This window comes from Capricornis sumatraensis, chromosome 4 (genome assembly GCF_032405125.1).
Source record: "Capricornis sumatraensis isolate serow.1 chromosome 4, serow.2, whole genome shotgun sequence".
Taxonomy (NCBI): Eukaryota; Metazoa; Chordata; class Mammalia; order Artiodactyla; family Bovidae; genus Capricornis; species Capricornis sumatraensis.
Window position 1 is genome coordinate 153,172,566 of NC_091072.1, and position 20,625 is coordinate 153,193,190.

General features: G+C 53.4%; 1 protein-coding gene across 2 annotated transcripts; it reads right to left on the reverse strand.

Moving 5' to 3' along the window:
• Positions 1-1,748: 1,748 nt before the first annotated feature.
• On the reverse strand, positions 1,749-19,290 carry BID (BH3 interacting domain death agonist). Of its 2 annotated transcripts, none has more exons than XM_068971058.1 (6): positions 19,213-19,290; positions 7,276-7,337; positions 5,253-5,451; positions 3,955-4,094; positions 3,213-3,425; positions 1,749-2,175 (listed from the first exon to the last, which is right to left on the reverse strand). In XM_068971058.1, the coding sequence occupies exons 2-6, from the start codon at positions 7,285-7,287 to the stop codon at positions 2,164-2,166; spliced, it is 576 nt and encodes a 191-aa protein (XP_068827159.1). In that variant the 5' UTR covers positions 7,288-7,337; positions 19,213-19,290; the 3' UTR covers positions 1,749-2,163. The 2 variants fall into 2 exon arrangements, with proteins under 2 accessions (XP_068827159.1, XP_068827160.1); XM_068971059.1 differs by lacking the exon at positions 19,213-19,290 and adding an exon at positions 14,704-14,754.
• Positions 19,291-20,625: the final 1,335 nt, after the last annotated feature.

Below are 20,625 nucleotides of genomic sequence, written 5' to 3' on the forward strand. Positions count from 1 at the left end.
GCTCAATTCAAGGCACCATGCACGTCCCTCTGTGCACAAGGATCCTGACCTAAGAGGTGCCAGCTGCTAGGACAGGCCGAGCCGGGCGGCCGGGACACACTCGGGGTCGGGACATCCACAGGAGAGACTGCAGCGGGGACAAGAGCCATGCACCTTGCTTCGTGACCAACAGTATCTCACCTGGTCTAGAAAATTTGACACCAAAACCTGCGTGAACTTTATCAAAAGAGAGGATTACTGAGTTAACATAAGCAGGACAGTGGTAGGTAAGGTGAAGTGTTCTAAGAGATAGTGGGGTTATTTGGTGCTTCAGAGCTGCTTTTACAACACCTTTAACTGCTCCTGGAAGACAATCATCCCCCTACTGAGAGAGAACTCCCTGCTGAGCTGTACTGACTATGTGACTGACTCCCTGTGTTCCCACCAAGGTGAACCCTTTAAACTTGGGTGATCTGTTTCCGGACGCTGGACCACACTACCTGCATTTAGACTTTGCACCGCCATGCAGCTGTCGGCCTGAGGCCCAGCCCTCTGGTGCTGCACATTTGACGCTGAACCACGTAGCTGTTTTTCTTCTCTGGTAAGTTTGAACTCAAGGAATAGAGAAGTGGTTTTGGCAACAAGGACGTGTTAGTACTTTGTTACTCACGTTCGCCTTCTTCCCCAGGACGACATGTTCACAGTTAACATGGGTGTTTCTGTCACCAGTGACCTGCGACTGGGAGCCACACCCAGCATGAACTACACGTGGAGCACAGACCCAGTCCTAGGCGCCGCTCGCCGCTGGGAGCGGACAAGGCTGTGCTGTTTTCTAACCGTAAGTGCTCCCGGGTTCATTCGGTGGGAGGTGACTGCTTTTGTCAGTGTTTCCTTCATTGGCTGCACAGGGTCTTAGCTGCAACATGTGGGATATTCTGTTGCCATGTGGGCTCAGTAGTTGCAGAGGCTTAGCTCCCCCCACCACCCCGCAACCCCGTGTGGGGTCTCAGTTCCCTAACCCATGTCCCCTGCGTTACAAGGCAGGTATTAACCACTGCACCGCCAGGGAAGTCCCGATTGCTCTGGGTGCGTCTTGTATTCTGTCTCTAGGAAAGGAAACTACCACAGACGCTGAATGTGTAAGTCTGTTCTTGCATCTTTCATGCCTAGAAACCTGTTCTGCCTGAAGCAGCTTCTTAGGCACAGATGAGCTGGGCGTGGGGCTGGAAGGTGCACAGGTAAGATCACTAACAGATAGGCAGTAGCTGCTTCAGCAGTTTAAAATTTTATCGAAATCTTGACTTCTATCAAAGAGAAAAGGGTGCATTTAGTTACCCTGGAGACTGGTTACCATGGGCCTTTAAATCACCTCTATACCTTTTAATTGCCTGTTGTTCCTGACTGGAGTACTTGAGGCCTGGGTTTCCCATTATTTGAGTCCAGAACCTCTTGTGGTGGTTGGTCCTTAAATGGAAAGCCTGCACTTGCTTGGTATGAAGGCTGTTTACAGGGGAATTTCCCACTCTAAGGAGTACAGGGACTCCCCGGTCCTCCTCGGACATGGCAGGCAGTGGCCCTTCGTTTTGGCTGCACCATGAGGCGGGTGGGATCTTAGTTCCTAATCAGGGATCAGACCGAGGCCTCAGCAGTGGAAGCACAGCCTTAACTACTGGACCACTGGTAAGTCCCACACGATTGTAGAAAGTAAAGTTGTTTTTTTAAAAACAAGTGTGTTCTTGTTTTCTATCTGAACAGTTAGCTTTTATTTTCTTTTTTGGCTGTGCCACAAGGCTTGTGGGATCTGTTCCCCAACCAGGGATCAAACCCAGGCCCCGGCAGTGGAAGTGCAGAGTCCTAACTATTGGACCACCAGGAAGTCCCAATCTGCTTTTGGGTGATTTTCAGGTGGGGACCTTCCCGGCCAACAGCAGACAAAGGCACAGTGTGGGGATGGATGCAGAAGAAATAGCCACAGGTGCATGTGAACATCTTCGTCCAAGTACGTTAATGCAGCAAGTCAAACAGCCCCGGGCTTTAGAGTGGTGAGGTGACACTCGGTGATCGTCTTGGGCCGTCTTCTCTGAGTCTGGATCAGTGGCCGAAGCTCCGTGTCCGTGGAGGCAGCAGCCACAACGCTGACACCACCTGGCGTCTTCACAGTCGTGCTTTTGCCGAGTGGTCCACTCAGTCCATCTCCTGGAGCGAGAGAGGAGGAGCTGGGGTGGGCCAGGGTCGCTGAGCCAGGACTCCACACTTTCAGGCCCACAGTCAGCACCCGAGCGGCTCTACTAAGGTTCTGTTGCAGCCCTGCAGGATCTGGAAGCTGTTAAAAAAGGCTTCTCTCCTTCCACCAGTTCAGCCTGGTTTGACGCCGACTTGGCATCACCCTCCAGTTATAAATGGCTATGTAACTTCACAGCCACACACAGAGAATGCTTGGCTCATCAGGACATAGTAAAAGGGTCAGACACCTGAGCAGTGCTGCTGACACAAAACTCCACTCAGCAGTATCTTCAAGTTTACAGATAAGGCATGTCTACTTCCCTTCCAGCTGGTCTGTGAAAGCAGACTTCTAATACTCTGGTTGGAGGACAAACGTGTGGTTTTTACCCCCTTTCAGCCTCTCACCCAAGGTAAAGCATGTTTTAATTTAAACTATACCAGTCCATCCTAAAAGAAATCAGCCCTGAGTATTCAGAAGGACTGATGCTGAAACTCCAGTACTTTGGCTACCTGATGCGAAGAGCTGACTAATTTGAAAAGACCCTGATGCTGGGGAAAGACTGAAGGTGGGAGGAGAAGGGAGTGACCGAGGGTGAGATGGCTGGATGGCATCACCGACTCAATGGATGTGAGTCTGAGTAAACTCTGGGAGTTGGTGATGGACAGGGAGGCCTGGCGTGCTGCGGTCCACGGGGTCGCAGAGTCGGACACGACTGAGCGACTGGACTGACACGCGTTTCTGAACAGGTGGCGCTGGGCGCAGACCAGGGAAGCCCAGCTCGGGCGCATCGCTTGTGCTTGCCCCTCCCCCATACTCCCACCTCCTGCCCCAGCCGCGCTCAAGAGCCTATGGCAGCAGCCGTCTCAGAAACTAGGCTGAGGAGGCTCGAAAGGCGTTCATGGCCACACCATCTTCCTGCATGACTCCCGCAGTGAGGACCCTAGCGCTCAGGGAGGGGGCGGGTGGGGGAGGGAGACCAAGGCAGGGCTCGTCCACCACTGGGCCTTACACTTCGGACTAAGTTCCTCACAGAGGCGAGGAGGTTCTGGTTGATGAAGGTCACCGTTGTGCGGAAGACGTCTCGGAGCAAGGCTGGCGAGTGGTCGGCTATCTTTTTGGCCAAAAGCATAGTGAGCAGGAGCTGGGTCTTCTCGTGGTCCACGTCCGCAGGGCAGGTTCGCATGAGCTGTACCAGCGCGTCCGCCAGGCACTGCCTCCTGTCCTGTGCGTGTGGAAGCGGGGTGTGGTTACCCATCACCTCCCGCTGGGGCAGGTGTGCCCACCCCCAACACCACAGCGGGTCCTCCTGCTCAAAGGCACCTGAGACCATAGTCCCCACCCAGGGCTGAGGCCAGCACATGGGTGCAGGGAGAGGCCTCCGTGGACCCTCGGACCCCAGAGGACCTTCCGAACCAACAGTGAGGCGGGGCGCCAGTGGCCTGGGAGCCACAATGACCGGGAGGCCCCCTAAGTGGACGGCCTTCCTGGGTAGAGGAAGCTGACCCGCTGGGCCCGGCACAAGTGTGTTTCAGGCCCCGTTTTGGGAGGAGTCATACTCGTGATACTAAGGGTGTTGTCCCCCAACTCCCGAGCCTGATTTGAGGTTCAGGTTTTCAGAGGCCCGGTGACAGTTCTTCCGGGAGACAATTCTCTAAGCTGATCCTCCCTCCAGCTTCTGTGGGAGGTCACGCTGGTCTGTCTGCCAGGAGGCAGAGGACAGACCTCAGTGGCCCCACGGTTTCCCCACTCACCTCCTCCGACAGGCTCCTGACACTGAAGCGTGAGGCCAGGCTGGCCACCATCCCTGGGCGGATGCTGCCCTCCAGCCTGTCCCCAATCTGGGCGAGCTGCCGGGCAACTTCGCGGACTGCCTCCTCCTGACGCTCAGAATCTAACATCCAGAGGAGGCAGATTCAGGTGACGCCCGCTCACACCCTCCCCCGGGGCCCCCAAAACTGCTCCACTGCTCTAGTCGCCCTAAGGGGGCGAGCAGCTGTCCAGGAAGCTGCGGTGATCTATCGCCCCAGCGGCTGCCTCTGGGTCTGCTCTCCTAAGGCACAGCAGCCCCCACTCCACACTTCCCTCCTAATGCTCTGAGCTCCCCCCCACCAGAAGAGAAGGTTCCAGGCTCGGGACACAGCGCAGAGCTCAGTGCACGGCGGGCACAGGACAGGTATGCGCACTCAGAGGGGCGGGCGCTGCATCCTTCCTCCTGCCCCAGGCGGGGCCAGTGAGATGCCTGCACCTGGAGACTCGCATGTAGTCCCCTCCTCCCCCCAGAACCCCCCACGTGCCCGCCCTCTGCTCAGGGATACGTCACGACCTCTGACCTGGACTGCTTGGTTGACAGGACCATTCAGCCCCAAGGTGCCGCTGCAGCCTGGCCCCCCTCAGGTGTTTGCGCCAGCTGCCGCCACCACCTCCCAGCAGCCCCCTTGGCCTCCCCATCCAGCTGAGTGAACACGGCCAGGCCTGTCCTGCGCTTTACTGCCAAACATCATCAGGCTCCTGACCCACAGGCCAGTTTCCTACCTGAGGGCCCCGCCCTGTGCCTCCAGCCAGGCGCTGAAGTCTAAGAGTGGGGTGGTGAGAGGGGGGACCCCAGGGACAGCAGTTTTGACAGCAAAGCCCCTCCTGCCCCCATACCTTCCTACTCTGTCCCCAAGGGGGCCCTGGCTGGTGGGGACCTCCTAAGAGGTGGCTCCAGGCCAGGCCTCCCAGGAACAGACTAACTCACAACTTGAAAAGGCTCCCTGGGGAGTTCCCAAGGGGCTCCCGGTGGCCTCCGTGGAGGCAGCACCATGGTAAAAGCTGAAGCTGGGAGCACAGCCCGGCCCCAGGAATGAGCCCGGGGTCCCCACTGCCTGGTGACCGTGGAGGTCGGCATGGCTGTAGCACACAGACGTGAATCCATGGGGGACACTGATGCCAAGAGTCCTCCGGAAGCTGAGTGGGTTTCCACCGATCAGACTCTGAGAGGCCTGCTCCACTGGACATGGGGGGGCCAAGCCCGAAGGCCCCAGGGCCGAGGCGGCTGGCCTGTGCCTACCTGTCTCCGCTGCCACGGAGAAGTAGCTGCTGCGGTTGCCGTCCGTCTGCAGCTCGTCGTCATGGAACAGGCGCCCAGAAAACTCATGGCCCAGCGCCTCCAGCTCCCTCTGGAAGCAGGAGTTGGGGCAGCTCTGCAGGAAGCCAAGCAGCAGCAGGCTTGTGGTGCGCTCGTCCCCGAGGCCAGGGCCATTGCTAACCTGCGAGGAGAGGGCTGTGGGAACGTGGTCCTGGCCTGGCCTCACTGGTCCAAGGCCTGCGCACCCTCCGGGCAGGCAGGGGCCAGTGCGCAGAGCCTCCCTCCTGCAGACGACGAGAAAGGCTCCAACTGTGCAAGAGGCGATCCGGCTGCCGCCTCCAGGGGAGGCAGGCTGGGCAGGCGCACGGGTCGGGGCCAGCCCTGCTGGCCTCTGCTCCCATTGTCTCCCGGGCCCAGGATGGCACTGTGCCAAAGCAGATTTTCAGCACACCCAGGCGTTGGTGACCACAAACACCACCTGCCTCTGGGCAGGCCTGGCCACCCTCAGGTGGGTAAGCCCCTGCCGGCCCACAAACAACACAGGGGACAGGCGGGACACTATAACCAGAAGAGCATGTGCGGGCAGGGCTGGGGTGAGAGGGCATCTGGAGAGACCAGGAACGCCTGGCTCACAGCCTGGGCCGAAGGGCCAAGAGGAGAAAGTGATCCTGGTAAAACGTACCCCTGGTCAACGTACTCCTTTAATATTTTTCACTAGAAAAGATTAGAAAAATATTCTGACTAATCAGAGGGACTGCCCTGGTGGCCCACTAGCTAAGACTCTAAGCTTCCAGGGCAGGGGGTCCAGCTGGGGTTCAATCTGGGCAAGGAACTAGATCCCACATGCCCCAACTAAAACCTCGTGTGCCACGACGACGGGAGATCCTGTGCCACAACTAAGATCGGTGCAGCCAAGTGTGAAAAGGGAGAAAAAAAAAATCAGAACGCTTAGAGGACACTTATTAGAGGGCAAAGCGCTTTAAATAAAATGCATAAAATAAGTGCTTATGTATTGGTACTCAGCCTCTACTCCAGAATTCGTCCTAAAAGCGGACATGCACATAACGGCTCTACTACTAAATCCTCACAGGGAGGCCAGTGGCACAAGGCAGCTGAGAGGCTGCAGAAGGTGCTCCCTCTGCCTCGGGAGGCGTCCTGGTCCGGAGAGGAGGGAGCTGTGGTGGCTGGACCGCGTCCCCCGAGAGTAGGACCTAACTTGGAAATGGGGGTCTTTGCAGATGTCACGCTGAGGCCAGGTCATCCTGATCCGGGGCTGTCTTCTTGGACGGGGCTGAGGGACAGCTGGTGGGGATATGGCCACATGAGTGAACTTGATGCTGCTGAGCTGAGCACTTAACAAAGGTGAAAAATCAGAAAAATCTCTAAGAGGATGAAAATTCTGACAGTAGGGAGAAAGGAAGCTGAGGGATGTTTCCCCACGAACCCAACTGCGGGGCACTCCCGTGTCAAAAGGGAAAGCAAACCCCGGGAGCGAATCTCTGCATCCCCCCAACCCTAAGGCCACTGGGATAAGCCGCACAGGGGCAGCTCCACGAAACCCTCCTGCCCGAGTGGCTCCTGACCCACCAGGCTGGGAAGCATAAGGCCCCATGCCTGGCACAATGCTGCTCCAGAAACGACACCAAGCACACCTCCCCGCTGTCTGCACGCTGTCCGCTCAGATTCAGAAAGCTGGCCCAAGCTCACAAATCACCAGGAGGGCCCCAGACCTGCGGCTGCGCCCGAAGGGCTGGAAGGGGTGTGGAGGGAGAGCCCGGGGGGAGGGGGCGCCCCCAGACACCACCCAAGCTACTGTGGGAAGGAGATGGATGACAAGTCCTGATTGGCCCAGCCACAGCTTCCCTTCTGAACCCTAAACCCGCTCAAGGACCCTACATCCTTGAACCCGTCTTGCTTTCCAGGATCAACCAGGCACAGGCAGTGAGCAGGCAAGGGCTGTGTGCTCCAGTTACCCCAAGCCCACCCCACCCCCGCATCATCTGACCTTCAAATCCATGGCCTAAGCAGCTTCGCGGGCTCCGGCTCACAGGGTTCCGGGTGGGCGGCCTGGAAGAGGACATGCAGGGTGGGCGTGGGGACCCACAGGGAATAACAGGGAGTCACCTGGGCTCTGGCTCCCCTCATCTGCACCCCGGGCCACAGACCCGAGTTTCCTTGTAACTGAGACCAAGACCACCCCCCACCTCAGGTCCAGCCTCCCACCCTGAGCTCACTGGTCAGGCAGACAGGGCCATCTGGCTCCCAGGCAGTTTCTAAGTGAACACTCAGAGCGCTGGGCTTCCTCCATGAGCAATTCCTAGGCGTTTCCACGGATCTGTCCCACTGCAGACCCTACCTGGCTGCAGGCCCCAAGGCACCGAGGCTGCACGGGAAGGTGTGTAACGGGGAGAAAGAACGTCTGCCTGACAATCACGGGACTAAGGCTTCGGGACGGCGTCGATTCCATACTAAACAACTGTGTAGGTGAAAGCTCATCAGACCGAATCTTAGAAGATGATGCCCCCGACGTGGAAAATACAGAAGACTGGGAGCTCTGCGTGCATGGCAGAGACACCCAAATAGAGCAACACGTGTCTGCAGTCGGTCTCAACAGAGCAACCCATTTTAAAATGTATGCCCAGCATACTCTGCTTATACACAGTTATTAGGCTAAATGCAATGAATTGCTGCTTTGTAGAGCAAAAAGTCAAACTTGGCAATTCCATATGGTTCCTACATACAAAGGAGGTTAAAAACAGAACAGAAAACCAGTTCACCTCCAGGAGACAGGAGCAGAAGATGTAAGAGGTGGCAAGAATACACAGAAGAACTATACAAAAAAGATCTTCATAACCCAGATAACCACGATTGTGTGATCACTCACCTAGAGCCAGACATCCTGGAGTGTGAAGTCAAGGGGACCTTAGGAAACATCACTATGAACAAAGCTAGTGGAAGTGACGGAATTCCAGCTGAGCTGTTTCAAATCCTAAAAGATGCTGCTGTTAAAATGCTGCATTCAATATGCTAGCAAATCTGGAAAACTCAGCAGTGGCCACAGGACTAGAAAAGGTCAGTTTTCATTCCAATCCCAAAGAAAGGCAATGCTAAAGAATGCTCAAACTACCGCACAATTGCACTCATCTCACATGCTAGCAAAGTAATGCTCAAAATTCTCCAAGCCAGGCTTCAACAGTACCTGAACTGAGAACTTCCAGATGTTCAAGCTGGATTTAGAAAAGGCAGAGGAACCAGAGATCAAATTGCCAACATCCGCTGGATCATCGAAAAAGCAAAAGAATTCCAGAAAAACATCTGCTTCATTGCATGCTAAAGCCGTTGACTGTGTGGATCACAAAAAACTGTGGAAAATTCTGAAAGAGGTGGGAATAACAGACCTTCTCACCTGCCTCCTGAGAAGCCTGTATGCAGGGCAAGAAGCAACAGTTAGAACTGGACATGGAACAATGGGCTGGTTCCAAATTGGGAAAGGAGTACGTCAGGGCTGTATATTGTCACCCTGCTTATTTAACTTCTATGCAGAGAACATCATGCAAAATGCCCAGCTGAATGAAGCACTAGCTGGAATCAATACTGCAGGGAGAAATATCAATAACCTCAGATATGCAGATGACACCACCCTTATGGCAGAAAGTGAAGTATAACTAAAGAGCCTCTTGATGAAAGTGAAAGAGAATGAAAAAGCTGGCTGAAAATTCAACACTCAAAAAACAAAGATCATGGCATCCAGTCCCATCACCTCATGGGAGATAGATGGGGAAACAATGGAAACAGTGAGAGACTTTATTTTCTTGGGCTCCAAAATCACTGCAGATGGTGACTGCAGCCATGAAATTAAAAGACGCTTGTTCCTTGGAAGAAAAGCTATGATCAACCTGCTGCTGCTGCTGCTAAGTCGCTTCAGTCGTGTCCGACTCGTGCAACCCCATAGACGGCAGCCCACCAGGCTCCCCCGTCCCTGGGATCCTCCAGGCAAGAACACTGGAGTGGGGTGCCATTGCCTTCTGCAATGACCAACCTAGACAGCATACTAAAGAGCAGAGACATAATTTTGCTGACAAAGGTCCATCTAGTGAAAGCGATGGTTTTTCCAATCATCATGTATGGATGTAAGAACTGGACCATAAAGAAAAGCTGAGCGCCGAAGAATGGATGCTTTTGAACTGTGGTGTTGGAGAAAGACTCTTGAGAGTCCCTTGAAATGCAAGGAAATCCAACCAGTTAATCCTAAAGGAAATCAGTCCTGAATATTCACTGGAAGAACTGATGCTAAAGCTGAAGCTCCAATACTGTGGCCACCTGATGTGAACAGCCAACTCCATAGTTAAGACCCTGATGCTGGGAAAGATTGAAGGCAGGGGGAGAAGGGGACGACAGAGGATGAGATGGTTGGACGGTATCACTGTCACAAGGGACGTGAATTTGAGCAAGCTCCAGGAGCTGGTGAAGGACAGGGAAGCCTGGCGTGCTGCAGTCCATGGGGTCGCAAAGAATCGGGCACGACTGAGCGACTGAACAGCAACAAAAGGTCACAAGATCACCTTCTGTCTGCAAATTTTCACCAGGAACCTTGGTCGGACTCTGCCACCCTGAGGGCAGCAGACAGGTGAAGCAATGCTGTAGGGCCCACCACCTGCAGCTCCTCTAAACGTGTGGGACTTGTCTGGAGAAAAGGAAGCCCAGTCAGGGAACTAGGGATACTGATCAGACACTCACGCGTGGCAGACAAACGTGGGGGGCAGTTCTGTGGGGCAGAGAGAGAGAGAGGGGAGAGAGCTGAGGGCCTGCTGGCCAGGGCCACCTGTGTGATGGCCAGCCTGGCCGCACGTCACAGGCAGGAACGAAAATCAGGGAGCTGTCAGCGATCGCGTCTGGACTGCCCCAGAGAGCAGTCTGACTTGACCCCCCCCCGGGCTGGTCACTCTCTGTGAGTGGGTGACTGGTCACTGTGGGTGAGGACCGGGCAGGCTGCTCTGAAACCATCCACTTGTACATTCTGTCCTGGGCACTCTGGTCATCTCAGGCTCCCTGGCCTGCAGGAGGCAACCTTCCTTTCCACTATGGCAGGCGGGGACCCTTGGCCCAGACTGGCTTTCCTGAGGGGCTCTGCAGGCTTCGCTCCCTAAAAGGCAGCTCAATTCTGAGACAAGTGGCATATCGCAGTGGCTCGCACAAGCACCATTCAGAGATAGGACATTCCCAGGAAAGCTCTTGATTTGTCAAATTCTACTACATCTCGGTAAAAAGAACAAAGGGCAGTAGTGCAAATGTCCACCACGGGTGAGCGGACGAACACTGCGCCCATCACGGTGAGCCTCGCTCAGCCTCAGAAAGAGGGAAGTCCTGGCACCTGCTGCACGCAGGACCCGGAGGACACTGTGCCAAGTGACGAGAGTCAGACCCCAGGGGCCGAGCGTGGCCAGCGGCCCGGGTGAGACGGCAGGGTTCTGGACAGGACAGTGGGGGTGGCGGCCTCAGTGCAGGTCGACATACATTTCCCCCACATCCAAAAAAAAAGGAAACAGGCGCCTGTGGCAACGTGGAGGAACGCTGAGGACGTCACACCAAACGAACAAGCCAGACACAGGAAGACACATGCTGCCCGGCTCCACTTACACAAGAAATCATGTCCGTTTCTAGAGAATTACTAATTCCTTATTCATGCTACTGAGCTGCACACATAAAATGATTATATATATAATTTTGCATCTATTCCACCACAATGAAAAAAGTTCGAAAAAAACGTCCTTTTGAACCTATGCAAGTAATGGTTTGTTGTTGTTATTTAGTTCCTAAGTCATGTCCGACTGCTTGAAACCCCGTGGACAGTAGCCTGCCAGGCTCCTCTGTCTGTAAGGATTTACCAGGCAAGAATACTGGACTGGGTTGCCATTTCCTCCCCCAGGAAGTCTTCCCGACTCACGAATCAAACCCAGGTCTCCTGTATTGCAGGTGGGTCCTTTGCTGTTGAGCCACCACATAAAATGAGGAAACTTAATTCTATCGGGGGGAACTAGATGTCTGTTCCATCTAACAGATGTGTATGCGCTACAGAGAGTTTCAGAAAGAGAAAGGTTCCTCATGTATCTAGGGAAGAAACACCATCTCAGCGCTGCTGCAAGCAAGTCAGCAGGTCCCCACCGCGGCCTCACCCCACTGCCTGCCTCCAGAAGAGCCCGGTGACCCTCACCGGAGCTCCAGGCGCAGCTCGGAGTTGCTGAAGCCTGTTTTCGCAGCAGCACTAGTTCAAAGTGCCCGGTATAACCACCTGCATGAGCCTCCGAGTCGCCTCCAGAGGGCAGGGCCTGCCAGCGGCGACTCACGGACTTCTCCAACAAGAGCAGACAGGAGAGGGCCCGAGTCTCTCGTGATCTGTGTCCCCTGAGAATAAACAGATCATGGGCAGCGACGGCGTCCCCACGGAGCACAGAGTTTCTGCAACACTCACGAGCGTTACATTTTCCTGTAAACTAAACCAAGGAAGCCTGAGCCAGCATCTCTTCAGACAGCTGCTCTTCCCACAGTTAACACGTCAAACAAAGCTGATTAACTACATAATCTCTCTTTTCAGAAGATGAATGGCCTGTGGGATTCTCTGGGGGCACTCTGGGAAGTCTCAATGATAGTTGTAGGTGTAAAAGATATCCTGAAAACAATGTCTTTTCTCTAAATTCAGGGTCCAACCTTCAGAAGCACCATCAGAGTCCACTTGGTCATCTAAGATGGGGTCACGGGTGCCTGAGGAATGGGACACGGTTGTCAGTGAACTGAGAACCCCTTAGCTCCTCATAACTGATGAACCTTTGTTCTTGGTGGGACTGTTTTCCCCTTTAGAACATAAAGCATCAGAAATTATCATTTTAGGGCTTCCCAGGCGACTTCCCAGTGGTTAGGACTCCATCCTTCCAATGCAGGGGCCCAGGTTCAAGCCCTGGTCTGGGAACTAAGTTCCCGCAAGCTATGTGGTGAGGCCAAAACTCCAAAAACAAACAAACCAAGCAAATTTTCATAGCTTCTTTTCAGACTCAGACATTTAAGAGATTTGCAACATCATGAAACCATATTCTCACTAAAAACTTTGTTTTGTAACGCACTGTATTAAAAAATGTTAACAAGTAATGGGCATTGATATGTCCAAACATATCAACAATATTTTAAAATTTTCTCCAGTTTTACTTTCTAACACAGAAAACAGATAAAACCTGCTTAATCAAAAAGCTTTTTAGGGTCCTCAGTCATTTTTGTGTGTAAAAGAGTCTTAGAGACCAAAAGGTTGGGGCGGGGGGGGAACTAGACCTTTCCCTTGAAAACAGAAGCATATCTGTTAACACAACAGTTTTCTCTGCCATCCATTTTAATTAAGATACTTAACCAAAGTGACTGACTCTTTCACAGAGAATCAGGTGCCTGGGTCTCACACGGATCAGATGTCACTTCCCAGCCACACACATCCTGAGCTTGCCCCAGGCACACACACACTCAGGGGTGCCAGCCAAAGACAAAGCCCCGCTGAGAACACTAGAACACTCCAAACACACCTGGAGCCCAGTGCTTTTGGGTCCCGTCTTATTTAGACATCGCCTGGGTATATATACAGTGATTGCCATCACTAATTCGGTGTTCACGCTGTACTTTGGAAGACTGTTATAAACACTGTCAGAATTCTATTCAGTTTAGTTGAAAACAAATTTACATTTCTCCTAACTTTAAACACTACGAATAATATCAGTTGATTTGAGAAGTAAACCTATAGACGTTTGCGGGGCGGGGAGGTGGGGCGTGGAGGGGAGAGAGGAACCAATTAGCATATAATATACAATTCACTAGTTAGTGAATATTGATTATTACATGTAATCAATATTAAGTATTGATTTATCAGTAATATTGATAAATCAGAGAAAACACAGCTTTTTTAAATCCAAAATTATTAATTTATTTTCATTTGCCAAAGATTTACCTTAACTATGTGAACTTGTACTTCTTTTTATATTGAGATATAGCTGATGTACAATATTATATGTTACAGGTATACAACATAGTATCCAGTTTTCAAAGGTTATACTACGTTTATTATAAAATACTATGTTCCCTGCGGTGTGCAGCACTGCCCTCTGAGCTCAGTATTTTACAATGTATTTTCTGCTCAGTAGCTGTTACCTCTTAACCTCCTAACCCCATCGTGCTCCCCCCTTCCCCTCTCCCCTGGCGGTGGTCTAGTTGCTAAGTCTTGTCCGACTCTTTGTGACCCCGTGGACTGTAGCCTACCAAGCTCCTTTGTCCATGGGATTCTCTAGGCGAGAGTACTGGAGTGGGCTGCCATTTCCTTCTCCAGGGGATCTTCCTGACCCAGGAATCACACCTGGGTCTCCCGCACTGCAGGCAGATCCCTTCCCACCTGAGCCACCAGGGAAGCCCACTCCCCGTGGGTAAGCACTGGTCTGTTTTCTCCATCTGTGTTTGTGAACATACATTCCTAAAGCATTTCTGAGTTTGCTTCTGGGTATTTTTAATTTTTTGAAAGTCTAATGTATTTAAACCATTAGAAATGAGATTTCCTGATTTCATGGAAATTTTAGATAAATTTGATTTACATGAGCTTATTTATTTAGGTTCAAAAGCCAATGAGGACACAGTTCTTCCAATTTAAGATACTTCACAACCAAACTCCTTCCAACACACAGAGAGCACCCAGCTTCAGTCCTACAAGTTCAGCGCCAAGTCAAGAGCAAACGCAGAAACACCAAGGCTCACGCGTCCAGATGCAAGGACTGGTTCCCTGTGGTGACACAAAATTATGAACTGAGCTCAAGACACCAAGGACACAAACCGCCATCTGACCACCCAGATTCTCTGTCCTCTCCTGCTCGACACAGACAGACCTCCCACACTTCCCACAAGGACACAGTCAGCAAGACCACCAGTGGAGAAACTTGTCCACGTGTGCAAACCTGAAACCCAGCCAAACACTGTCTGGACAGAGCTGTTCCGCTGGCCTGAGACATGGCCTCTGGGGCCAAGTCCGCCAGGCACGCAACTGCCAACACAGAGAAAGGGCAAAACCATGATTTTCCTACAAATATAGAATAAGAAAATGAAATATGTCCAAGATTTTATTTAGCTCATGAATGAATGAAGGAACCAGTAAGATGATTCAGCCAGTTTCTGAAAACGTGGGTTTGAATGGCGGCTGCCAGCTCCACTCAGCCAGCTGCGCGAGTCCCTCCCCTGAAGCGAGTGGAGTGGGAGCCCGGCCCAGCACCCACGCGGGCTCCCTGACGACTCCCCGGGACACACTGTGGCCTCACTTCCACTGTGCACCGCCTGGACTCGCAGGGGCAGAAGCTGGAGTGTGGGACGCCAATCTCTGCCTCCTCTGGGCTGGGCTTCCCCACAGACCCCACCGCTCGCTCACCTGCTGCCCTACGTGGTCCTTGTTCCATCTTAAGGCCTGGGGACCACTGGTTTTCAACCCTGGCTGCACACACTGGCATCAGCAGAGAGCCTGTAAGACACCCTGATTAGACAAGAGCTCACATGTGGAAACGCCCAATGAATCCACTAAAACACCCCAGCTAGTAACAAGTGAGTTCACCAACACTGCAGGACACAAACTGTGTAAAACCACTGTACTTGTATGTGCCAGCGATTAACACCCAAAAAGAAACAGAACTAGAATCGCAGCGAGAAAAACAAAATACTTTGGAATACATGTTGAACATTATAAGTGTAAGAGCTGTACACTGAAAACCGCGCAAGTTTTTCGCGGCAGAAAAGCACAGATCTAAAGAAACGGGCTCATTCTGGTCCACAGGCTGGAAGAACACCCACGGACTCAACAGGATTCCCCACAAGCTCCCACCAGGCTTTTTCACAGAAAGAGATAAATGGTTCCTCTTTCATAAGGAAATGCAAGGAGCACAGAATAGCCAATGAGAAAAAGAACAAAGTTGGTACACTCACTCCCCGACTTCAAGACATACGACTGAGTGACAGTGACTGAGTGACAGTAATCGAGGCAGTGATCCTGGCAACGGAGCAGAGCGACAGTCCAGAGACAACCCCTAATGCCGACGGCGCAGCCATCTCTGATGGGGGAGTCAAGAGCGGCGTCATCAACAGGCTCTTCAACAAATGGTACCGAGACAACTGGGTATCATGGGAGCAAAAGCAACACTTTTGGCCCCTCCCTCACATTATATACAAAATCTAACTCAGAATAGATCACAGAAGAGAAGAAAGAGATACAACTTTATGGCCTTGGATGAGGCAGTGGTTTCTTAGATAGGACACCATATAAGAGAAGAACGCATACAAAGAGAAAAATAGATAAACTGAACTTCTTGATAATTAAACCTTTGCACTTCCAAGGACATAAGCAATGAAGACAATCCACAGAATGGGAAATAAATGCTTGCAAGTAATTTATCAGACAAGGGACTAGTACTCAAAACATATGAAGAATTCTTGTAACAATAAAAACACATTTCAACTGAAAACTGGGTGAAAGATTTTAACAGGATCCAAAGACATACAAATGGTCAACAGGCACAGGTAAAGAGGCTCAACATCATTAACCACTGCTGCTAAAATGCTAAGTCACTTCCGTTGTGTCCAACTCTGTGTGACCCCACTACAGAAATGCTAATTAAACCGCAATGAAGGGGAATTTCCTGGTGGTTAGGGCTCCCTGGTTAGGGAACTGAAATCTTTATTAAAAGCCAAGCATAAAGTGCAAAGGAAGGGAGGGAGGAAGTAAGAAAATAAAGAAAGAAAGAAAAGTGAATGTGAAGATTCACTTTCACATCCACTAGGACGGCTGGAATCAAAAGGTAACAGTAAGAGGCAGCAAAGACGTGGATCAGTCGGGACCCCACCCCATATGCACAGATCTCCCGGGGGCCAGGGCAGGTGTGGAAAATAGTGCAGACGCTTTGGAAGTTTTGCAACTCTTCAAAGTGTTAGGCTCCCTGGTGGCTCAGACAGTAGACGGTCTGCCTGCAGTGCAGGAGACCCGGGCTCGACCCGTGGGTCAGGAAGATTCTTCACTCTTTCCAAAATGTTACGAGTTATCACATGACCCAGAAATTCCACTCCTAGGTATGTATACATACAACAGAAAGGAAGACACACGCCCACTCATCACGACATTATCCAAAGTAATCAAAAGTCGAATGTCTATCAACTGTTGAAGGGATAAGAAAAATGTAGTAGATCCATAAAATGGATTATTATTTGACCATAAAAGGGAGAGAATTTCTCATACAGGCTGCAACATGGATGAACTCCGAAACATGAGGCTGAGTGAAAAAAAATCTAGGCACTGAAAACCAGAGTTCACTCATGGAATGATTCAGGGTATGATTCCATTGATGTGAACTTCCCAGAACTGGTGAATCCACAGAAAAAAGTGTTGCCTGGGGCTGTGGGGATGACGGGACTGCGGGTGACCAACGATGTGCGTGGTTTCTTCTGGGGCTGTTGAGACACTCTAAAGTTAGACTGTGGTGACGGCTGCACACCTTTGCGAATACACTGGAAACCACTTCAAGTCTGCAAATTTTATAGCATAGGAAATCTCTCAAAAAAGTGGTTTTAGAAAAACTCAGCCTGAAGGAGGGGACAGTGAGATGCGTGGCGGCGCCACCCCACACACAGGCCCTGGAAGTGCAACTCCCCACCACGAGGCGCTCCCAGTCCAGCGTCTGTGTCTCCCGCCGCCCTGCCCTCCCTGGGCCCGAGAGATGCGTGCACACGGGGTGGGGCCCGTGGGGGCCAGGTGTCCTGAAGCCCCCCGGGGCGTCAAGCTCGACCTCTGTCAATAACTCCTCTCCCCTTGGAGCCACAGAAAAGCAAAGGGACGTCTCCATGGCCTTCTGGTGACCAGGAGCCCTGGACCCCGAAAAGGCCTCTCCTCACGCGTGGCGGCTTGCTCCTGGCCGCCACCTCCCTCTGCAAGGACAGAAGGTCTTCGTGCGCCTGAAGGTCACCAGCCCCTCTTAGCCCTGCTGCGTGACTCAGAGGGCACTGGTGCCCTCCCCTGCCCAAGCTGACAGGACACTAGCAGGCAGAGGGTGACTGCACACGAGCCGCTTCCTTGCCATCTAAGTGGGTGGCTTCCAGGACGCTGGACACTGCACCCAAGAGCCAACGAGAACTGTTTCCACAGAACCTCCATAAGGGGCTGCTCTGGGGTCCATCCAGGTGCTCACGTTTGCTATTCACGGGCAACTTTCCCATTCAGTCCAGCACAGCAGGGAGAAAAGAGGAAGGAAACACATCAGGAAAAGGAGAAAAAGAAGGAGGGAAGGGCTGGGTCCCGGGCAGGGGTGGGGGACCAGGAGCCCCAGGACAGTTCTTGGGGAACAGCCCCAACAAGGGGCCAGGGTCCAGGCACCAGCCCAATGCTTTCCCCAGCCCCACAGCTGCCAGCAGGGAGGGCTGTGCAGAAAGGCAGGGCCCTACCCCCACCCCACCCCACCCCCACCCCCCCCAGCTCTAACAGGTCCAGAGGCACCAGGCAAGGTAGCGTCGGGAACCCAGGCAGCCCACTTCAACCAGGAGAGCCGGACTCTGAGGCCACAGGCTTGGATCAGTGTGTGTGTGGCACTGTGAACTCTGGCACAGCTGCCATCTCCAGGCTTGTCCTCAGGTGAGCACTCACATGACCTCTGGCGCCCAGTCAGGTGAGCCCTGGAGGTCCAGTGGGGCAGGCACTCCGGGCCCGCACTCCCTCCACCGGACGCCCACCACCAGAGATGCAGCCACAGGAGCACTGGCCACAGCTCTGGAGCAAGGCTTCTGAGGGTCCACTGCCAAGAGGCAGTGTCCCAGCACCCCAGCACAGCACTCGGTCCAGGATCAGGACCCAGGCCCTCTTCCTGCAACAGGCGAAAAACAGCAGCAATATCGCTCACCACCTCCAGCACTGCCAGGACAGTGGCCCTGGGAGGCTGGTCACCCTCATCGTTCCTCCTCAATGCTGGGCTTCCTGGCAGGCCATTCTCCTCTGCAATGAGTGGGACCTCCAGTCCTGGGTCTGGGAAAGCCTGGGAGCAGAGCCCCCTCCCCAGCACCTCAGAGTCCATCTCAGATGGACTGACTCAAGACAATAGTAACAGGACCCAGTCCCTGTTCGGGCAGCTCTTTGCTCCAAAGCCTGCATATCCCCGCGTCCCACGGTAGCCATTCCCACCACACAACACGGGGTCCGCGCAGTCCCCGGAGCCCCGCCCAGTGACAACCGACCCTTCCAGGCCGCCCCTCTGGCCACCCCATCTGCTTCCCCCGGGGCCTTCCTAGAGCCACCTCGACCTCAGCAGCCGGCGGGCTCCTCCCACCCTCCCCCGGCTCGACCACAGACTCTCTTCCAGGACTAGGGGGCCCGGGCTCAGGCTTTGCCCAGAGATGGCAGGGACGCAGGTCCAGGAGCGCCCCCTTCCCGACCCACCCGGGCCCCGACGGCGGGACCGGGCTTGGAAACGCGTGCTCCTGGAGAGGTCGCCGAGGAAGCCTGGGCAGCAGACAGACCCGCAGGTAGGGCACAGCCGTGGGGGGAGGCGGGAGTCGCCCGAAACGTCTCCGTGGTGAGGCCCCCTCAGTGAAGACCACCCCTCCGGGTGACGAGCACCCTCCCCGTGAGGGCTCTCCTACCCCGGCAGCGAAGGGCGTCCCGCGCCCGGCAAGCCGGCTGAGGTCTCGCCCTCCCGGGGTTTCCGGTCACTACTTCACTCCACAAACCTACCTCCACCGCCCGTAGCACGTCCAGTGCGGCGCGAGCCGGGGAGGCGCCTGGACCCGCGGCCGCCCCACGCGGAAGAAGCACCGGGACGGAGAGCGGGGGCCGGGTGAGGGGAGCCAGGGGGCCAGAAAAGGGAAGCGCGGGGGCCGGGGGCGCAGACGGCAGGCGCCAGGAGATACTCACCTCCACCGCACTGCGAGGCGGCTGGACGGCAGCGCGACGTAGCGCACGGGGCGCGCGCGGGAAAAGACCACGTCCCGGGGGCGGGGCGCGCAGCCGCCGTGAGCCCACTTCCTGTAGTGCCCGCCCCGCCCACATCGGCCACGGCCCCGTAGAGCTCCGCGGCCCCGCCCCGCCGCCAGGCCCCGCCCCGCCGCCAGGCCCCGCCCCGCCCCGCCCCCCGGTGCCAGGAGGCTTAGCGCCGAGAAGCAGGAACAGAGGCCTAGAGGGACAGGGGCAGTCGCTAGACGGAAATTCAGGAATAGAAACCAAACTTGACAAACAAAGAGGCCGGAAGGAAATATAACCAGAAACCATCGACTGCTTACGGTAAAGTTACAAAGTCACTGGATTTTATTTTTTGTACTTTCCACTGTTTCTTAAATGGCTGTGGCCCCAATTTTGCAATGAATGAAAGCTATGTAATAAAGATCACATAATAGAGCAGGTTTTAAATGTAGGCAGTGTTATCCAAGTTATGACCAACCTAGATAGCATATTGAAAAGCAGAGAAAAAAAAAGCCAAGTCCCAGCTTGGATTCTTTATCAGAGCTTAGTATCCAAGTGGTTAAAATATACACAGCAGTCAGTTCAGTTGCTCAGTCGCATTTGACTCTTTGCGACCCCGTGAATTGCAGCACGCCAGGCCTCCCTGTCCATCACCAACTCCCACATTTCACTCAGACTCACGTCCATCGAGTCAGTGATGCCATCCAACCATCTCATCCTCTGTCGTCCCCTCCTCCTGCTGCCCGCAATCCCTCCCAGCGTCAGAGTCTTTTCCAATGAGTCAACTCTTCACATGAGGTGGCCAAAGTACTGGAGTTTCAGCTTTAGCATCATTCCTTCCAAAGAACACCCAGGGCTGATCTCCTTCAGAATGGACTGGATGGATCTCCTTGCAGCCCAAGGGACTCTCAAGAGTCTTCTCCAACACCACAGTTCAAAAGCATCAATTCTTCGGTGCTCAGCTTTCTTCACAGTCAAACTCTCACATCCATACATGACCACTGGAAAAACCATACCCTTGACCAGACGGACCTTTGTTGGCAAAGTAATGTCTCTGCTTTTGAATATACTATCTAGGTTGGTCATAACTTTTCTTCCAAGGAGTAAGCGCCTTTTAATTTCATGGCTGCAGTCACCATCTGCAGTGATTTTGGAGCCCAAAAAAATAAAGTCTGACACTGTTTCCACTGTTTCCGCATCTATTTGGGACCATATGCCATGATCTTCGTTTTCTGAATGTTGAGCTTTAAGCCAACTTTCTCACTCTCCACTTTCACTCTCATCAAGAGGCTTTTTAGTTCCTCTTCACTTTCAGCCATAAGGGTGGTGTCATCTGCATATCTGAGGTTATTGATATTTCTCCTAGCA